Below are 19,693 nucleotides of genomic sequence, written 5' to 3'. Positions count from 1 at the left end.
GCGTGCCAGGGCTACTCTTTTGGCAGGCTGAGCCAAACAAAATCCTTTTCAAGCCAAGGCTCTAGGTAACCCTTTCCCCCCTGGGCCTCGCAGGGCAGAACCCACCTTGCAGCAGCGTGACGCAACGCAGAGCAACCCCGAGGTCATGCTCAGCACATCCGAGCCCTGGGCAACCCAAGCAAGTCACGCAGAGCTGGCTCCTCCGGCTGTGGTTCTGTCCCCTCGCCGGTCCCCTCCACATCTGGGAAGCTCCAGCCCCACCACCCACCACCCTGACTGCTAAACCATCAGCTAAGCGATAGAAGAACCCAAGCAAATGAGGACAGAAACAACCACGTCAGGGAGTGTGACAGAATGACTGATGATTTAATGCTTCTTGAAGTTTTTTGTTTCCTTCCACAGGGCATCGGTTTTAAAAACAAACAAAACGAGGTAAAATAAATTAATTTATGTACACTTTACATACACTGTGTCAGGTGGAGCTTTGCAGCGACAGTAACCAGAAATCGTTACAAAATAGAAAGTTACATGGCTGTTGCAGGTCCTCGGCAGCCTGCAAACCTAGAAGGTTGTCATCCTGAGCGTGGTGGGCAAAGTGATCGTGTAAACATGTTTAGAAGCATTTACGGTGGACAATAGATGGGCCAGCTTCATCGTATTCCTGCTTTGTGATCCACATCTGCTGGAAGGTGGACAGGGAGGCCAGGATAGAGCCACCGATCCAGACGGAGTACTTACGCTCAGGTGGAGCAATGATCTAGAAAAAAAAAAAAGAAAGCCGAGGTGAATAAACAAGAAACCACTGTGGACGGCAGGCACAGGGTTGCACAGAGCCCCACATGCTGTTTGCAGGAGGGCACGAGAAGGCTGCTTCTGCAGCGGGGTCCTCCATGCTCCAGCCTTACCTTGATCTTCATTGTGCTGGGGGCCAGGGCTGTGATCTCCTTTTGCATGCGGTCAGCGATACCTGGGTACATGGTGGTACCCCCAGACATGACGTTGTTGGCGTACAGGTCCTTCCTGATATCGATGTCGCACTTCATGATGCTGTTGTAGGTGGTCTCATGGATTCCAGCGGATTCCATACCTGGGGGCAGGGAAGGGGAGAAAACAGGCACAAGTTAAGAACAAAGTGAGAGCAATACAGGAGGACTCAGGGGAGGGGGAAGTGCTGGTGGGGAAGGAGAGAGGGAAGGGGGCACACACACCAATAAAGGAAGGCTGGAAAAGGGTTTCTGGGCAGCGGAAACGTTCATTGCCGATGGTGATGACCTGCCCATCAGGCAGCTCATAGCTCTTTTCAAGGGAGGAGGAAGAGGCAGCGGTGGCCATCTCGTTCTCAAAGTCCAGCGCCACATAGCACAGCTTCTCCTTGATGTCACGGACGATCTCGCGTTCAGCTGTGAGGGGGAAGAAGAGACATCAGTGATTGCGAAGGAGGAACAGGGAAGGCTTGCATCTCCTCCAGAGGTCTGCTGAGACTCCAGGAACCCCAGCCACATGCAAACTCCCAACAGGGAGCACTTGCAATGGGGCAAGAGGCTGCAGCATCCCTAGAGGTACAAGGGCTGGAAGAGGGAGATCTTGAAGGAGGGAATAGTGCTTACCTGTGGTGACGAAGGAATAGCCACGCTCAGTCAGGATCTTCATCAGGTAGTCAGTGAGGTCCCGGCCAGCCAGATCCAAGCGCATGATGGCATGGGGCAGGGCGTACCCTTCATAGATGGGGACATTGTGTGTCACACCATCGCCGGAGTCCAGCACAATACCTGAGGAAACAAAAAGCAGCTGCCTGAGACGAAGTCCATGAAGGGGCCCTGCCCTGGACCGCAGAGCACTGTCAGCTGTAAGGGACCCATCGTGGGCATCCTCGCTTGGGGAAGAGGGGCTGGCAGGTCACCTGCACTCACCAGTGGTACGGCCAGAGGCATACAGGGACAGCACAGCCTGGATGGCCACGTACATGGCAGGGACGTTGAAGGTCTCAAACATGATCTGGGTCATCTTTTCACGGTTGGCTTTGGGGTTAAGGGGGGCCTCAGTGAGCAGGGTAGGGTGCTCCTCAGGGGCCACACGCAGCTCGTTGTAGAAGGTGTGATGCCAGATCTTCTCCATGTCATCCCAGTTTGTGATGATTCCATGTTCAATGGGATACTTCAGGGTCAGGATACCTCTCTTGCTCTGGGCTTCATCTCCTACGTAGGAGTCCTTCTGACCCATACCCACCATGACGCCCTGCAGGGGGGGAAAGCAGGGAGCTCAGCGACCTCTCCCCGGGCAGCAGCGTGGGGTGCCCGGCGGGACAGCCATCCCCTCTCCGTGCAGAGGTCTGGGAGGCAGCGGGGACCGTCACCGCGCCAGAGCTTGGGTAAGCTGGGACCGGCCAGCATCGCTGTGGGCAAGGCTCGGGGGCTGCTGGGAGCAGGAGGGAGCCGTACCTGGTGGCGGGGGCGGCCCACGATGGAAGGGAACACTGCCCTGGGGGCGTCATCCCCGGCGAAGCCGGCCTTCACCAGGCCGGAGCCGTTGTCGCACACGAGCGCGGTGGTCTCGTCCTCGTCGCACATGGTGTCGCTGGTGCAGGGCTGCGAGCCTCAGGGCTACGCGTCTGCCTCAGCCGCGGGGACTGCTCGGGCTGACCCAGCCAGCTGCCAGTCAAGCCTCGGGCTGCACGGGCTGCGGGCTGAGCCTCGAGAGCTGCCGGGGCTTGGACGGGCCTTGAAAGCCTCTGCGCTGAACACGGGCTGAACGGGGCTGACGCTGAGCTGAGCTTTGGGACTTGGGCTGGCTGAGCTGAGCTTGCGGGACTGGCTGGACTGAGCTGAGTCTTGGGACTGGGCTAGCTAGGCTGAGCCTACGGGCTGCATGGGGCTGGACGGACTGAGCTGTTGAGCTTGAGCTGGGCTGAGCCTCGGGGCTGCACAGAGCTGAGCTGGGCTGGGCTGAGCCTTGGGGTTGGGCTAGGCTAGGCTGAGCCTCAGGGCTGCGCTGGGCTGGGCTGAGCCTCGGGACTAGGCTGGGCTGGGCCTTGGGGCTGGGCTAGGCTGAGCCCTGCCGCCGCACGGGGCTGGGGGGAGCTGGGCTGAGCCTCGGGGCTAGAGCGGGCTGAGCGCCGGGGCCGGGCCGGGCGGCGGTGCGGGGCTTTACCTGTGCCGGGTGCGGGCTCCGCACGTCGGGGCGCTGGCAGAGACGCCTGTCCCGCTCCTCGCCGGGGCAGCTCGGGGGCCGCCGCCGCCCGCCGAGCCTTTTATCGCGGCCGGCCCCCAGGAATGCGGCCCCGGCCGTCCCCATATTTGGGTGTCGGCGCCCCGGCCCCGCGCTGCCCAAAGAAGGCGCTCCTGGCCGAGCCCCAGGTGAGCCCGGCCCGGCCGTATAAGGAGCGTCTGACCGCGCCACCCCTGCCCCGGCACCGAGCCCGATAAGGGCACAGCGAGGGGGGAGAGGGGAGAGGGGAAAGAGGAAAGAGAGGAGGAGAGAGGGAAGAACGGAGAGGAGAGAGACGAGGGGAGAGGGGAGGAGGGAGAGCCTCTCCCAGGGCTGAGGAGGCTCGGCTGTGGGGACAGGTGAGGGCTGGGCAGACAGGGAGTGGTGGGAGAAGGCAAAGTGTCAGGGCAGATCTGCGGTCTGAGAGAAGGTGTCTGTCAGGGCAGATCCCTGGTTTCAAAGAAGGCAAAGTGACAGGACAGCTCTCTGGTTTGAGAGAGGGTGAAGGGTTGGGGCAGGCCCATGGTTTCAGAGCAGGCCGAGTGTGGTCTGAGAGGAGGCAGTGTAGGGGCAGATCCTTGGTTTCAGAGAAGTATCAAGGCAGATCTGCAGTCTGAAAGACAGCAAAGTGACAGGGCAGATCTACAGTTTGAGAGAAGGTGAACTGTTAGGGTGGATGTGTGGTTTGAGACAGGGTGAAATGTCAGGGCAGGTGCACGGGTTCAGGTAATGAGCATCAGGTCAGATCCCTGGTTTGAGAGAGGGCCAAGTGTCAGAGCAGAAGCTTGGTCTGAGAGAAGGCAGTGTAGGGGCTGATCCCTGGTTTAACAGAAGAAGGGTCAGGGCAGGTCCATGGTTTGAGAGAGGGTGAAGCGACAGGGCAGGTCCGTGGCTTCTGAGAAGAAATATCAAGGCAGACCTGCAGTCTGAGAGAAAGCTAAGTGGCAGGGCAGGTCTGTGGTTTGAGAGAAGGCAGAGTGTTAGGGTAGATCTGAGGTTTGCATTTAGAACCATTGTACGCAGCAGCAGCCCCTGTAAAAGCCATAGCTTTACACCACTCGAGTTAAGCCATTCGGTTTTTTTCTTTGCTGTGGTTTAAAAATGGGGAATAGATCATAGAATCACCAGGTTGGAAGAGACCCACCAGATCATTGAGTCCAACCATTTCTATCAAACACTAAACCATGCCCTTCAGCGCCTCGTCCACCCCTGCCTTAAACACCTCCAGGGAAGGTGACTCAACCACCTCTCTGGACAGCCTGTCCAATATCTGTTAGACAAATGTCCTGAGAGAAAGGTGGTAAAGTGTTAGTCTTGGTGATCCCACCTGATCCCAGAAGCCTGATGTAGCAGTGGATGCTCGTACCATTACTGAGTACCCATTGCTGGCTGCTGAGCTTCACCGGGCAACAGTGTCCTATGGCTACAGCCGGGGCTCACCCTCTCCAAAAGGAGTGCAGTCTCACAGGCAAGTAATCTCTGACATCACTGTGAAAGTGAAGAGGAACAGTTCATCTCCTTCAGCTATGGGTATTTAAGCAGACATTCTATGAGGGATTTTATACAGATATTCCCCTTACCAATACAAAGAAGAGGCAGTAATACAAGATTTCCAGCCCTGCCAATGAATTGATGCAAATAAACCTGCAAGAGCTTTTCTGATGGCACAACTGGCCAAAGGGCAAGTCCTTTTAAAAGTTAGGGAGTCAGGAGACGAGGAAGCGCCAGAAGCGCCCATACTGTAAGGGGTCTCTTGCAAGTGAAGGCATTTCTGCAGCTCATTTTCCCCACTGCAAGGCAGAGCAGACGGGTCAACTGAGAAGCAGACAGCTTTTCTTCTCTATTTACTTTCTGCATCCTCCAGTTTGGCAGGGCTCCTCTTTACCTCTGGCAGCTCTCTAATTCATTCTACTATGGATTTTCATTCCCTGTCATGTTGTTGTACGCTGGGGGTAAAACATGTTATTCTCTCATAGTGTTCTTCAGCTTCTCCTATTATTCAGTTCTGTCATCGACAACTGGTGGTACAAAAATCAGAAGCCTGAAACCACTTAAAGGCATTGCAGTCATGAAATCTGTCTACAGTACTGTAACACTGGCAGTTTCCAGAATACAGTCAGTTGTGTTGAATCAGAAATCAAGCAACAGCAAGCCTATCATCGCTGAGAGATAAACATTCTTAATCCTTCAATTAAACCCAACACAAGCATAAACCCACGCTATCCCTTTTGTTTCTTCTATTTTCTCTCTCTACCCAAACACAGTTTACAGCAAAATGTCTGATGACAATGTTAAATTCTTATAGTTCTGTGTAGAAGACCATTTTCCACAGGGAGCTTGGATACTGGACTCACGAACTGAATTTGGAGTTAGTTCCAAGTCAGAACACTTTGTTTCCAGAACAGAGCAGGGCACAACACAGTAGCTTCTGAAATGGATCACAAATGACAACAGATAAGCCTTCCTGCTACTCTGGTGACAACAAAGGAGAGAGGTGTGGATATCCTTTACTGCTTGCACTTGCCATTACCCACAAAACAAGTATTTAGTAAACAATGTATACTTCCTTACTCAACAGGAGCTATCCATACTCCATAAGCTGTTTTGCCAAAAACTGTAACTCTGGCCCAAGTTTTTCTTGGTTTTGTTATACTTGGATATGACTTGAAGCTCTGGCATGACCTCTGCTATGCGGTGGTAAATGAAGGCATCCTCCCTGTAGAGTAATCTGAGACACGAGCTCTGCACCAGAACAGCTTATTACATAACGAGACGGAGGACAGGGAGGAAGAATAGTCCCAAATCCCAGCCTCTTCAAGCTTCCTCACAGAACAGTTACCCAGCTCTACGTTCCTAGTAAGAGAACATTAAACTTCAGTTTAGACATTGAAGTTATTTTAATGAGGTTTTATTTAAGTAAACTCATTGCCTGTAGCCTTCTGTTTTGGCAATAGGCAGATGGAAAGCCACTGTACAAATGCCAAATGCCTCCCAGCCCAGCAGTAGAACAAAACATTACAGGCAAAGCCTACACAGCTGATTGTTTCCCAAGAACCTGGAGAATGCTTTTACACCAATGGGAGTAAACCCATCCCAGGAGAGAAGCCAGGCGCTTTGAAAGAGATGGATAGCTTAAGGATGAACAGAAACACAGGCTGATGGAACAAGCTTTCTGGGGCTGACCTTGCCCCTCCTGATGGAATGTAGCTTGTCAACAGTCCAGGAAGGGATGAGATATCCCTAATGCTTTACTGTGGACAGTCAATTAAAAATATTCCTCTTCAAGCAAAATTTAGGAGTCTAGAAGAAGTCCAGGTAGAAGATACTTTGGCCGGGGGTGGCAATCACTTGTTGGATTATTCCCTTTCTCCCAAAAAAATTAAGTTTGTCAATAATGTGAAAGCATGTTTGAAGTGACATTTAAGCAAGCACGTGGGATTCTTCTAAGGCTTTAAACGACTCCCTCCTTTGAAGTGGGAGTTGTACCCGCACTTCTTGCTCTCAGCCATGCAAGGCTACAGAAGAGCAAAGTTTGCTTCCTAGAACAATCTTAGAAGATGACTGCTCGTACATTTCTTTCCCATATTAGTTAGAACCTCTCTAGATAAATCTATTCTTCCAAACATGTTCAGACTTTCAGCCCAGCTTACTGTATTAGTACAGGGTGGCAGGGAAGCCACTGAAGGGGAGCTGTGCTTTTAAAACTAGAAACTGGATTCTCTTCAACCAATTTAACTTCTGACCTTCTCAGCTGTTGGATCAAGTTGTTGCAGCAGGCATCGAGCCAGACAAGCAAAACATAAGGGCATGCAAGCTGCTCTGCATTGAGTCTGGCTGTTGAGCTACTTGCAAAAGAAAGATGCACCGTCTCAGACTGAAGTAACTTTTATTTAAAAATTAAGACCTGCTGCCAATAATTAAAAGTGAAAAGTTAAATGGTTTTTTTTTCCCCATGTCAGAGATAACTGGGGCAGTGCGGTTAAAAAAACCCAAAGAAATTTAGTAGCATTAACCAGTAGAACAAGTCACCAAGGAAGGAAGATTGTGCTGGACTCCCACACTTCTGTAACTGCTTTCTAGGTTTGAGCAATTGCTGTAAATCACTGCAAGGCAAGCTGTTCATTTCATTATTACACACATTCTAGAAATCTGGATATAACTTAAATGAAAGTTAGATAGGTAAAATATTAAGATGTTTTGAAAAAGTTTAACCTGACAGCTATAAACTGGAAGAAGGGCATGTTTGGACCAGAGGACTTTGAAGGAGAACTGTCCTTTATTCCTTTCTGCCACGGACAAGCTGAGTGGCCAGTGACAAGCCAGTTATCCTTTTTGTGCCAGTAATCTTTAATGCCAAATTGAAATTACCTACTTTCTACAGCAGAGTGATGTACAAAGAGCAGAGTTATCATACAGAATAATCATTTGTTTTTTATGTAAGCTACTCAGTCACCCAGCACTCATATTTCCAGTATGTTCTCTGAACTCACTGCCCCAGTGAAGTGACAGCAAAAGTTTTCACCTTCTGCAGTGGGTCCCACATTTCACCCCGTGTACCTTTAAGTGTCAGGCAGGACTCATGCTAATGAAGATACAAAACAGAACAGTAAGTTTATGAAAGGCACAGAAAATGAAAATTTTATTACTTTTTTTGCCTGAACAAACACCTCTGCCCCCGCCAAGTAAAGCATCAATGCCTATCGGTTTAAGGCCAAGTATATTACAGATTTTATTACAAAGTTTTAGCAAAATCTCAAACAAAACACGAACAAGTACACTTGAATTGAGCAGTTCTTTAGAAAAAATATTTTATAAAATAGTGAGAATCATGCTTATCTCTGAACATAGAATTCGTAGATTGCCTTTAACACAAATTCAAAGTAAGCACTGTATTTCAAGTTGCCAAGTTCGTTCGCTTGCAGCAAGTCCTTTAGCTCCGGTAAGTATTCACTTAACTGAACTCCTACAACACAAAAACCTTTTATTACAGCACTGGTAAAAGCACTTTGCACTAGCAGTTAAGATAATTCAAGTAAACACCTGTGCGTGCCTTAGTTAAATTATTCTTTTGGAACTGAGAAGATCAAATTCTATTATAAATATCAAGAAATACAAAAATGCTCAATAACCTGTAAAACTAAGGGGAAAAAAATAAAAGAAAGGTATTTCCTGCCCAAACAGAGCTTCTCGGTGAATTTATAATTAAACCTAAAACCCCTAAGCCTAAAAATCCAAGCTTCACATAACAAGTTACCAAAAAAAAAAAAAAAAAAGGAAAAGATAAGAAAGATCAGTCATGTAATAAACACCTCGATCATCAGTTGCAACATCTCAGTCTGAGGTGTAAGAATCTTACAAAAGTAAAGAAACTGACAGGACCGGAACACAAAACCTGAACTGTTCTGAAGAACTTAGTTTTTGTTATTTCTGACATGGAGTCTTATCTGTTCTGGAACAAGTTCATATGCAGTAATATTTAAAAATGGACTTTGACTCTAAATTGCTTCCCTCGCCCATCAGCTGTCCTTTCCGTGGCCATAACTTCCCATGGTTAGCTTTAGCATGGGGAGAGTGCATTATTTTTTTTTTTTTGCTTTTGGACAGGAAAAACAAAAAAAGCATTTAATCTAAAATAGATTAAGATCTTCTGAATAACAAACAAATTGTCATTAATCCCTTATCTTACAGAAGATATGCATTTAACTCCATAAAACATTTGACTTCACTGTATAGTAAGGAACCGCCAAAAATCTGATGCCTGCCCTACTGAGCAAATAATTGGAGAGTACTAGAATTATAACCAAGAAATTTGCTCATCTCTTATCCCTTCAATATCTTAGAGACAGAAAAAGCTCCATATGATTGTAATTATCTGAAGTATTTATTATTCTGAGAACTTATTAGGACAACTTCTTATGGATTAGAGTTCATCTTAAGCATCTTCTGAAACAAGTAAAGAAGTTCAATTATATTGAAGCCCACTTTACCTTCTTTCAACAGTTTCTGTATTATTTTCACAAATATACTGTCCTTAGATGCTGCAATTGGATCATCCTTACCATCTAAACTGGACCACCTGCAAGTCAAAGAATAATTTGTGGAAAGAACTGCACAGATTAAATCACATTAAAACTAACAAGAAAAAATATGCAGGAAATTCGATAAATTACCAAAAGTAATTAATACACATTCACACAAGTGTTATGTACTTGGCTACAGCTCAAAGAAAGGGGTCTTTTCTATCTTTTTACGGTTGGACTTGATGATCTCAAAGGTCTTTTCCAACTTAGGGATTTTATGATCTTGTGTTAATTATTCTTTATTCCAAGAGTAAAACTGCAATAAAATTGCACTACTATGTAGTCCAGTTAGGAAACCAGAAACGCTTCCTGTCGTCTAAATTGTAAAAGAAAACACTATTTCTTTAATAAAATAAAAAATTATTATCCAGAGGAGGATGGTGAGGACCATACCAGAAGGTCAGAAGCAGGCTCAGCAGGGCTCTCCTTTCTACACAAGAACCCTTTGACCCTTGCTGGACTGGAAACTCAACTGGGACATCGAGTTTTCCAAGCACTATTCAGTGCAAAATGATCTCAAATTGCACCGGGTTAGCTAGGAGAGTGAGCAGAATCTTGTCAGCATTCTATAGGATTTGAACGGTTGAAATATTATGCCCAAAACTCTGTTCTCAGCCGAGGGTATACAGGAAATAAACCAATTATTGTACTGGAGTTCAGGATTCTTCTGTCTTGAAAATAACAGGAAGGGAAGAAAACACTTGGAATAGTGTGAAGCTGTCTCTGCATATTAGTTGTGTCATAAGCGACACTATCTTAGTCATGCAACCAGGGAGTTTATTTTCTACAGACTGCTGTTCTTTGGAATCTATCTCATGCGTAAGCATGAATCCAAATGCTGCTTATTTCCATTTTAATCATAAACAGCACAGTACATTCGGAATGTGTTCTCTCCTCATCTTTTATTCCTTAAGTGCTCTTGGAACATGGATGGGAATTAGATAAGCTGGATAACTTCTGAAAATTAAAAAGGAAAGGGAGGAAATGCCATTTGTGCTATTTAACCTGGGAGAGAACAGTAGCACTCCTTGATGTAAAGATTCTTCTGACCAATTGAATTCAGCCTGTATTGGTGTTGAACATCTATAAGAGCGATTTTTTTTTTTATGCAGTATTTAACACTTCTGTCTCTTCCAGTCAAGACTGCAGCTTTAACTCAAAAAGGTCATTAACTTGTCAATGCGGTTCAATGGCCAAAGATAAGAAGAATTAAAGTTTGCAGGAGTAACTTCTGCACATGTTCTCTTGAAAAGCTTCTATTTGAGATGCTCCAGAGGAAAGAAAAGGTTCAGCATTGGGTCGTTTCTTTTACACTAGCAAAGAGTTCAATAATGAAAGCTGCGCATGGATACACAAGGTTGCCAGCCAGCTAAGTGAACCAAGTACTACAGGTATTCTTTTGCTGGGGGTCTTACTTTACAAATAAAAGACACATTCTGACCAGATACTTTACTAGTGTTATGTTACGAAATTCAGATTTTTCAGTGAATAGTATACTAAAAGGTAGTTCTGGAAAAGCAATGTCACAAATACTCCCAGTAATTTATTGGACTTACTCATCTCTTTGGAGAGCTTTACAGAGAATTTTAAGTTTAAGATCGTTCACATCCACTTCGTCTTCCTTCAATTTATATAAGGAGAAAAGACAGATAAGGTAACAGTTTAAGAAATAATCAGTGTCAAACATGTTATACCAATGGATTAGATTCTTCAATTACAGAACATGGTTTTTAAATACATGCAGATGACCTGCTTAGACTGCTGAAACACTAAATATTGTTCATTTCCATATGTAAACATGGCTCAGACTTTCTACATCAGCACACAGCTGCTGAAGACTAACTACCTCAATTCCAAAAAGGGCATATTTTGAAGCACAGAAAAAAATACTCATTTGTAAAACAGCTTATTCTAGGCAAGTTTTATTTTAAAATGTGCTAAATGGTGACTTAAGCCAAGGCTCTCTTTTCAGCATGGCCAAGCTCACTAGCATGTATTAGTGTCCACATTAGGATGCACAGTTTATGAATAGACTAGTCAATGTCTTCAAAGATACACACTTGTTTTGGAAAGGGCAGTCCCTTCATTGCACAGAAGCTTTGAGATAATTGGTGTCAAGAGTCCCTTTTAAAATATAACGTCAGAAGAAAGACCATATACTTTTTTTCCACCTCTCAATGTCCTGAAGCATCCCATCCACTTTAAATTTCCCTCACAAGAAGAAACCCAGAAACCACAAACACTTGAATTTAGAAGCCTGGAAGGAAGAGGATGGGTCTTGATTATATACTATGCTTTTGCAAGACAAAAGCACAGAAAAGAAGGGAATAGCTGGTTTTTAGACTCCAGTCTAAATCACCATCTCTAATTTGTGCCAAATGGTTGTGCTCAAGTTGTTAGACTGAAATAGCTGAGCAAAAAATCATATTGAAATCTCATGGTTTTAGTGGGACATTTATTTTATTTAGATGTAAAAAGCCAAGACAGTTCTCTCAGTGTTCATGAATTGCAGTGACAAAATTTAAGAGGAGAATTAATTTAAAAGAGAGAACCAAAAGAGCTCACTCACGTTTATGTTACTGCAGAATATTATTATCTGAACTATTTATGTTATAAAAATTAAGGAAGAAGTCAGGAAAAATCACCACTGAATTTTCTTTTTAAGCTAAAGAGAATTCAGAGTAACATGCTACTCTAAGTAGTAATATTCTTTCTTTCCTCAGTACACAAAACAGTACTAAACAAAGGACAAGTGAACGTATTTATACATAAAGCAAAAAACCTAGTAGTTAATACCAGTAAAGGAATGTTCAAAAGAAAATCCTATAAAAGAAATACAACTTAGAACAGTTTAAAATAAATCTAAATTTTAAAACCAATAGAAGATATTATAATTATCAAACCAAAGTTACTGATGGCCAACAAAACAGCACAACAGTGTTTACAAAGCACTACTACAGAGAGGATTTTAACTTGGAGCTCTACTCAGACTAGCAGAAACTAGAATAATCAGAAAAGAGCTCTCATTTTCAATTAGTAAGGAATACCTCCACTAAAATAATACAACTTTAGCTTTTTAGCAGAGACCATTGTTAATTCAGGTTACATGCTCTTTGGAAGTTGATTTATTCACGCTTAGTGGAAAATTACTCCCAACAAGATCATGCAACGAGATGCTGTGAGAAAGCAGATAACAAATTTGTGATTCAATGCTATTTACATGTTAAAAAGCTGGTGACTGTCCCACATTATCTCATGACAATCAGAGAAACTGCCAATAGGGAAGAGGCAAGAACTGAACTACTGAAAACAGATGATCTTTCTTCTGTTTGGAGAAACCTGTAGGGAAGCAAGGCTCAAAGAAAAGCAACTATAGACAAAGTGGGAAGTGAAGATGAGGAGTGTCATTTTTCTTAACTGAGCTAACCCATATTTGGCATTAAACCTCCAGTGACTTAAAAACAAACTGAAAAAAATGCATCGTGGGTTATTTTTAATTACCAGACACCAAGCTAATATGTTAACTAACTACAGATGCATCTTCCTAGCTTAAAAAATAATAAATAGAGAAATAAGTCTCTGGATTAGAAATCTGTCAAAAATTTTTCTTACATCATCAATATATTCCAGCAGATCAAGTGCCTTCTTGAAGTCATACTCATTGGCCCTTCTGTTCTCGTCACATATGTACATCTATGATACAAGAGATTAACATAGAGAACTATTTTTAGCCTACAAACTAATGTAACTGATACCATGGACAACTCATTGTGGGAAGACCACCATGCATTTTCCATTTACATGACCTTCTCATGAAAGTATGTCTTGATTCAACTGCAAGTATTTTTATAGTAAGGAATATACTTAAGGTTTTAGAGCAGCGTTCCACCAACATGACAATGGTCCGTGGACAAATGATATTGGAGATAAGGCTGGTAGGTTTCAAATTTAAACACCATTTAAGGCTGTAACATTCCTGGACTATTGTAGCTGGAGATCAGCTCCACAAATAAGCTCCCAGAATTATTCTGCTAATTAAGCTTAAAGCAGTACTTAAGCACACATACTAACTTTTGCCTCTGAAAACCAAACAAGTTTGCTATCAATATTCCATTTCTCCCCCCCAATTCTAAATTAGTACTTAAAAGGAAATTATAACATTAGCACTCTTTTTATCTACTTTCCAAATTTCATTCTCACAAGTACTTAAGTATGAACACTGGTTTGACTACAGGGAGAATTCAGAAGGAAAACTGTCATGGTGCCAGGGAGTGACACTTCCTACTCTCCCCTAATCCCACAGAAAGCCTCATTTAAAGATACAAGTTATTATTTCAGAACTTGCTGTTAGCATTGTTCTAAGAAAATGAAGAGAATGTAAACAAGCACACCCTCAACTTTTTATGGTAGTTTTGTGGAAAATCAAAGAAAGGAGTTGCAATATTGACACTTAGATAGGATCTGATTTGTTTTAAAACATAACATTGTTACTCACTGAATATTTTTTATGTGCATCACTGGATTGTAAAAATAAGCTGCCAACAAGGCACAAGCAATAAGGCTACTGGTTGCTGGCTACCACCAGAAAACGGTGCGCAAAGGTAGTCAGTGCTATTAGTGATCGCAGCACTGGAACAGTTCATGCTTTTGTTTCAGTATGTGTTGCTTTTTTAAATTGTTTTTTAAAAAATGAAAAAAAAAACATGAGAAAGACTTTGGGTGTTTCTTTGCAACAGGTGATCAAAAGCCTCTCTGGCTTCTAGCCCTTTCTTTTTCTACATTGCAGCACCCTTCACCACTAAGGTGGAATTCTTTGTTCCTTCTGCTTTCCAATTTCTGCCCTACTCAGAATGTAACAGAAGGAAAAATTGTCTCATATCCAAAAACTGGCTTAGACCAGTAAGTCAGCTTCTGGAACTGGTTTGATTTGCATTTTTTCCCCAGTAGCACTCTTAAAGCACGTGGTCAACAAAAAGCAATTTGAACTAAAAACAGCATTCTCAAGTTCTGTGTTAGAAGAAACTATGCAAAGATAAACAAATTAATACATCAGATCTTTAGGTGTTTAGCAAGTTCTGTAAGGAGTAAAGATAGCTCTGATCTTCTCATTTATCTTGTCACACAGAAGCAGAAAACATAGTGGAACTTTACCTGTGCAATGAAGAAAACGTGAGATACTTACATCAATGAGCTGAGATGCAGACAACACTGGCATATCATTGAGGTTCAACTGCTTCTCTGCCAGTAATTGTTCGGGAAGTGTATCCTGATGTAACAGAAAGCGTTCTTGTTCGGATATTTCTTGTAGTCATTTAAGGAAATGAATGGTTCATGTTATTAAAATGTATTGAATTCTGTGGAACAGTAACAACTGTCAAGTCACAATATTATCCAAGTCTACAGGTGTTTGTTATGAAGCATTCTATTTGTACAGTTATTCCTGGTGAATTACCTCTTATTTTTCACTCAGATTCCCAGTGTAATGCAGACTGATAACTTCCTTTTCCTCAAAACCACAAAATAAATACACAGGATTAGAGGGAAGTTGTTACACCACACAGGAAAGTAAGTTAGTTGCAACCTTTAGGAGCTACCTTTTGGCTGAAAACTTGCCCCATGGACTTCCCAGCTCATGAATTATTTCATTTTTTATTGTTTTGTTTTCCAGGATAATCTGCTTCAGGATTATAAACTCATTATGTGGAAACTATCAAAATGGAACAATTTCAGCCACAGTGCACGAATCTCAAGCCCCTCTCCCTCAAGTTCTATTGTATGGTTGAATGGAGCATTTTATCTGTTTAAGTGGATAAGCAGAATGTGACAGAAATAACTATCAATAGAAAAACAGATACACAAAGAGCAGAAGTTTTAAAAGCTGTCATGTGTCATATAGAAAAACGTAGCAGAGTTAACTCTGCATCAGATTTTGAGAGTCTATTACTCTACTGAAATAAATTCTCAGTGGTGAGAAAAACAAATTTCAATTTCAAGATTTCATGCAACACTTTATAATTTAAAGGATGGATGATCTATTATTATTATAAGCTAAAAATAACTTCCAAAGCTTACTTAGTTATCGCCATTATCCCTAGCCTTTTTCAATAGGATTTCTTTTCAGAACTGTACAAAACATACATGGATAAATACGGAGATAAATACAAGTAAGTAGGCTTGACTAGTAACCTCGAGTAATATTGCAAAGCTTCCCCCTGGTGGCCAGTATTGGCTTAACTATTAGTGTCAAATTGCTTTTTCATAAACTCACTGCATAAACAGTATCAGGAAAAGGGCATTTTCCAAAGTGACAGGAATGCCAGAGCAACAGAACCCACTGCATTAGGTAATAAAGCAGAATAGGTATTCCTGTTTTTCCCTTTAGTGCCCTTTCAGCTAGAGCAGAACAAAATGCTGTCACTGTAATCTTTTTAGATACAAAGAGTAAGATTCTGAGAAAGCACTTCTTTAGCAGTAATATTTATACTTGCAGGCACATTATTATAATATAACACAGTTACAGGATTTCCTCTACAGTCTAAGATTCTCTGGACTTGAATTCAGAGTTGAGAGCCATTCAATAAACAGGCTTTAAGAAATTAACCTTGCATCAGAAGTATAAAATGCAGCTTCATCTACTTCAGACCTGTAACGGCGTCTCAAAAAGACCGTAGTTTGTTATTTATGCTAATATTTTGTGTGTTATTATAAAAAATAAAAAGGTACAAATCTCCCTTGCTCACAGCCCTAACTCATAGGTGAAGGCAAACACTAAGGTTAACTGCCTCATACCCTGCCTTCCTTATCCTTCCTGCAATGAGTAAAATCATTAGCCTGTTTATCCTTACCACATTAAGTTAGAGCCCCCTACCTAACAAATTAACTATCTGCAAAATTTACATGAATCTAATTTAACAGCTTCTTTAGTTTGTTCTTCACTGCTCTGTTTCTATTTCTTACCTTCTATTTTCTCTTGCAGTATGTCTTCTGAGAAGTCAGATGCCAGGGCTGCCAATTTGCTCAAGCCAAGAAGTGTTTTCTTCTTAGCAAAATATCGAGTCTCCCTATTTGCTAAAGTCTGCAATGTTCTGTGAGCCTGGAGTTAATAAAGATATTAGAAAACAGTTTTTTAAAGTTAACATCAGGAATTTAATCTGAACTGCAGTGTCACAGCTATTTACTGTTTGTAAATACTATAACTCTTACTTTTAAAAATCGTACAACTTGCACACTGAAATTCTGCATTACACTTTTCAGGAAGAGATACAGACCTCTACGCTAATTATATCCAAAACTATTTTCGTTACTAATCAGAAAGAACTATCTTATAATCAAAGGACAAATTGCAACTTCACACATTATTCCTCTGGATTATGCAAGGCTTTGCCATAAAAGTCAGGCAAATGTGCTTTGGCAGGACAACTTTCATGCAGATCGGTTTACTTGTTAATTCAGGAATCTGAAGAACAGAATTATGTGTATAAGTGCTGCAGTAACCAAACATTTAGGCAAGAACTTATTTGCCTGGCAAACAATGGAACAGAAAAATTCTGAGCACCTATTCAGAGATAAACCCTCCAGACTGAATTACTCATATATTTTGGAATCCTTGTCCCCTCTTTCTTCACAGCACTTTGCTATAGAAGACAGAACATCTGTCAACACAAATGGAATATTACAAGATTCTCACTGTGGCTTGGGGAGGGTTTTTTACTGGGTTGGGTGTTTTTGTTGGTCTGGTTTTGGATTTTCCCTGGTTTTCTGAAAGGGGCATAAAGTTTATCAACCTATAAATTGCAGTAGGATAAATGTTTCCACACTCTGCATGCTTAGTAAACATGCACATGGTTTGAATGAAGCCATTTTTATTTAGATTGAATGTATTTCCTGAAGTGAAATACATTCATAAATCTAGCAAAAGGGAAGGAAGATAAACAGAAAGTAGAGAAAGAGTAACTGGGCAGCCTACAAGGCAACAAAGAATCAAATTTAAAAACAATGTCACATAATCTATCCACATGCACATTAGCTATTTAAAAAAACATTGCTTTTGTACTAGGAATAGAAGTGACTAAAGTAACCAGTATCTTTTTTTTTTACTTTTGCAACACCTCCAATGGATTCCTTTGCTTCAAATAGTCAGTTTTGAAATACACGTTTCAGTTTTTCCCTTGCTGGATCTGATAATGCTATTAATATTCGCTGTAAGCTTCTAATTCCAGCAAAAGTAGTGAACAGGTAGCTATATAAAACTTCCTTGGTACAAAATATCAGTCACACCATCAATGAATGAAAAGCAGCCCTAATTTCCATTACATGATGCAGTGGCTTGCATGCTACACCAGATGGTGCCTGGAGGGAGGCTTTTGGTACGCTGTTAATAATCCATTTCTCCACAACAGCGTCGTCTCTCCCCTAAATCATCTAGATAAGCTGTCTTTTAATGATGAAGAGTCAGAACTAGATAATTTGCCTTCTTGAATATGCACTTGAGTAACATAACACATGATCTTTCAGATTGGTTATATTAAGAAATCCTACCTTCTGCAAATCCTGACTATTGATTTCATGTAACCAGCTCAGATGCTCATGAGCTTGCAAGAAACTGGCCAGCTGTCCGTGCTGAGCAATAGGCTGAGACAACAGCTTCCCTCGCTTTCCTTTTTCTAAATACCAGCGGAACAGGAAATCTGAAAAATTCTGAAGACAATAAGAATATGAGTAGATTTGAAAAATTACATCTAAATATCTTGTTCGTCTCCTAAGGCAAAATGTTTCATAAAATACAACTCGTAAGAAAACAGGAAGATGCTTAACAAAACAAGACAAACAAACATACAAAAATAACACACAGTTGATAACAAAACTAGGATAGTCCTGACAGAAACAGTGGTTAAAGAATTCATCAGCTACAATGCAAGAGATGCTGATACACACAGCAGGGTTTACCCTTCAGTGGAAGTGAAGGAAGTGCCAAATGTAAATTCTTCATTTTAACCCACAAGAATGGAAACGGGTACCACATCACCCACAATTCTAATCTCATTTTTTACCTATTCCTTTGCCCTCCTCAGAACTCTGCGCTTACTATTTCCTTTCATTTACAAGTTTGTTTCTATTGTCATTGTTCTTGAAATATTCCCTCCTCTCTCCAACTGAACCTATAACCTTACTTCTCTCAAGCATTGTTAAAAGCTAATGCCTTTTTTAAAAAAACACCTATTTTATCCTGAAAAACTTCAATGTGACATAACTAATCAGGATTTATGTTTGAGATTTAACTTTACCTTTTTCAGACTGATTTCAATTGCCTTAACAGTTTAAAAAATAAGGTTTAAAGAGGGCATTGGTTTGATTCACTGCCCATTAAACTTGATCTGTTCAGCTCTATATTCGCTAAAGTAACTTCTTTTGAGAAAGTCTTATTATTTTCCCCTTTCAAAAAAAAAAAAGCATCTGAAGAGAATAAATAGAGAATTTACCTCCTCCTTTGGCAGTATGTGTAAGCAAGTAACCCTCACAATTAACAACATCTACTATAATTTCTGTCCATTACTAATACCTTTGCTTCTTATTAAGCCACCTTTCCATACTCTCTTTACTAGAAAAACCTGTAGACTGCACCATTTCTTTCCATAGTTGTTGTGGACACCTAAACAAATTCTGGGCCCCTCACCACAAGAAGGATGTTGAGGCTCTGGAACGAGTCCAGAGAAGAGCAACAAAGCTGGTGAGGGGGCTGGAGAGCAGGTCTTACGAGGAGTGGCTGAGAGAGCTGGGGTTGTTTAGCCTGGAGAAGAGGAGGCTGAGGGGAGACCTCATTGCTCTCTACAACTACCTGAAAGGAGGTTGTAGAGAGGAGGGTGCTGGCCTCTTCTCCCAAGTGACAGGGGACAGGACAAGAGGAAATGGTCTCAAGCTCTGCCAGGGGAGGTTCAGGCTGGACATTAGGAAAAAATTTTTCACAGAAAGTGTCATTGGGCACTGGCAGAGGCTGCCCAGGGAGGTGGTTGAGTCACCTTCCCTGGAGGTGTTTAAAAGAGAGGTGGATGAGGTGCTGAGGGGCATGGTTTAGTGACTGATAGAAATGGTTGGACTCGATGATCCGGTGGGTCTCTTCCAACCTGGTTGTTCTACTGTCTCGTCCTTAAGCTTTCCACTTTTTCAGCACACTTAAAGGTTTTTACACCAGATTTTAACAGACATTGGAAAAGTTATCCAACAAGTACCTGGCAGGACATTTAAAAAAAGGTGACAGCAACATCCCTACATTCCTGTTCTTCCTAACTACTTTTTTATTACATTTATACATTTCTCTTTTGGAAAATAAATTTATGCTACATTAATAAGACAACACCCCCTCGGTGAGCAGGTCACAAAATGCTGAAAGATGCTAAGAGTGAGACAACACA

The 19,693-nt window shown here is 42.3% G+C and overlaps 2 protein-coding genes across 2 annotated transcripts in view; both read right to left on the bottom strand.

Moving 5' to 3' along the window:
- Nucleotides 1-345: 345 nt before the first annotated feature.
- Nucleotides 346-2,587, bottom strand: ACTA1 (actin alpha 1, skeletal muscle). The gene is made up of 6 exons (XM_069852278.1): nt 2,439-2,587; nt 1,911-2,235; nt 1,608-1,769; nt 1,209-1,400; nt 906-1,087; nt 346-757 (listed from the first exon to the last, which is right to left on the bottom strand). The coding sequence occupies exons 1-6, from the start codon at nt 2,565-2,567 to the stop codon at nt 614-616; spliced, it is 1,134 nt and encodes a 377-aa protein (XP_069708379.1). The 5' UTR covers nt 2,568-2,587; the 3' UTR covers nt 346-613.
- Nucleotides 2,588-7,815: 5,228 nt separating this feature from the next.
- Nucleotides 7,816-19,693, bottom strand: part of NUP133 (nucleoporin 133) — a 32,254-nt gene continuing 20,376 nt past the window's right edge. Inside the window, exons 20-26 of the mRNA XM_069852276.1 lie at nt 17,823-17,981; nt 16,242-16,377; nt 14,467-14,585; nt 12,897-12,977; nt 10,841-10,905; nt 9,192-9,280; nt 7,816-8,167 (exon numbers count right to left, since the gene is read on the bottom strand). Coding sequence (XP_069708377.1) covers nt 8,037-8,167; nt 9,192-9,280; nt 10,841-10,905; nt 12,897-12,977; nt 14,467-14,585; nt 16,242-16,377; nt 17,823-17,981 — 780 coding nt within the window. The 3' untranslated portion in view covers nt 7,816-8,036. The remainder of the gene's footprint in view (nt 8,168-9,191; nt 9,281-10,840; nt 10,906-12,896; nt 12,978-14,466; nt 14,586-16,241; nt 16,378-17,822; nt 17,982-19,693) is intronic.

The sequence above is a fragment of the Phaenicophaeus curvirostris genome, chromosome 2 (assembly GCF_032191515.1).
Source record: "Phaenicophaeus curvirostris isolate KB17595 chromosome 2, BPBGC_Pcur_1.0, whole genome shotgun sequence".
Classification (NCBI taxonomy): Eukaryota; Metazoa; Chordata; class Aves; order Cuculiformes; family Cuculidae; genus Phaenicophaeus; species Phaenicophaeus curvirostris.
Note: the sequence above shows the minus strand (reverse complement) of the source record. Positions and strands in the feature narration are given on the sequence as shown.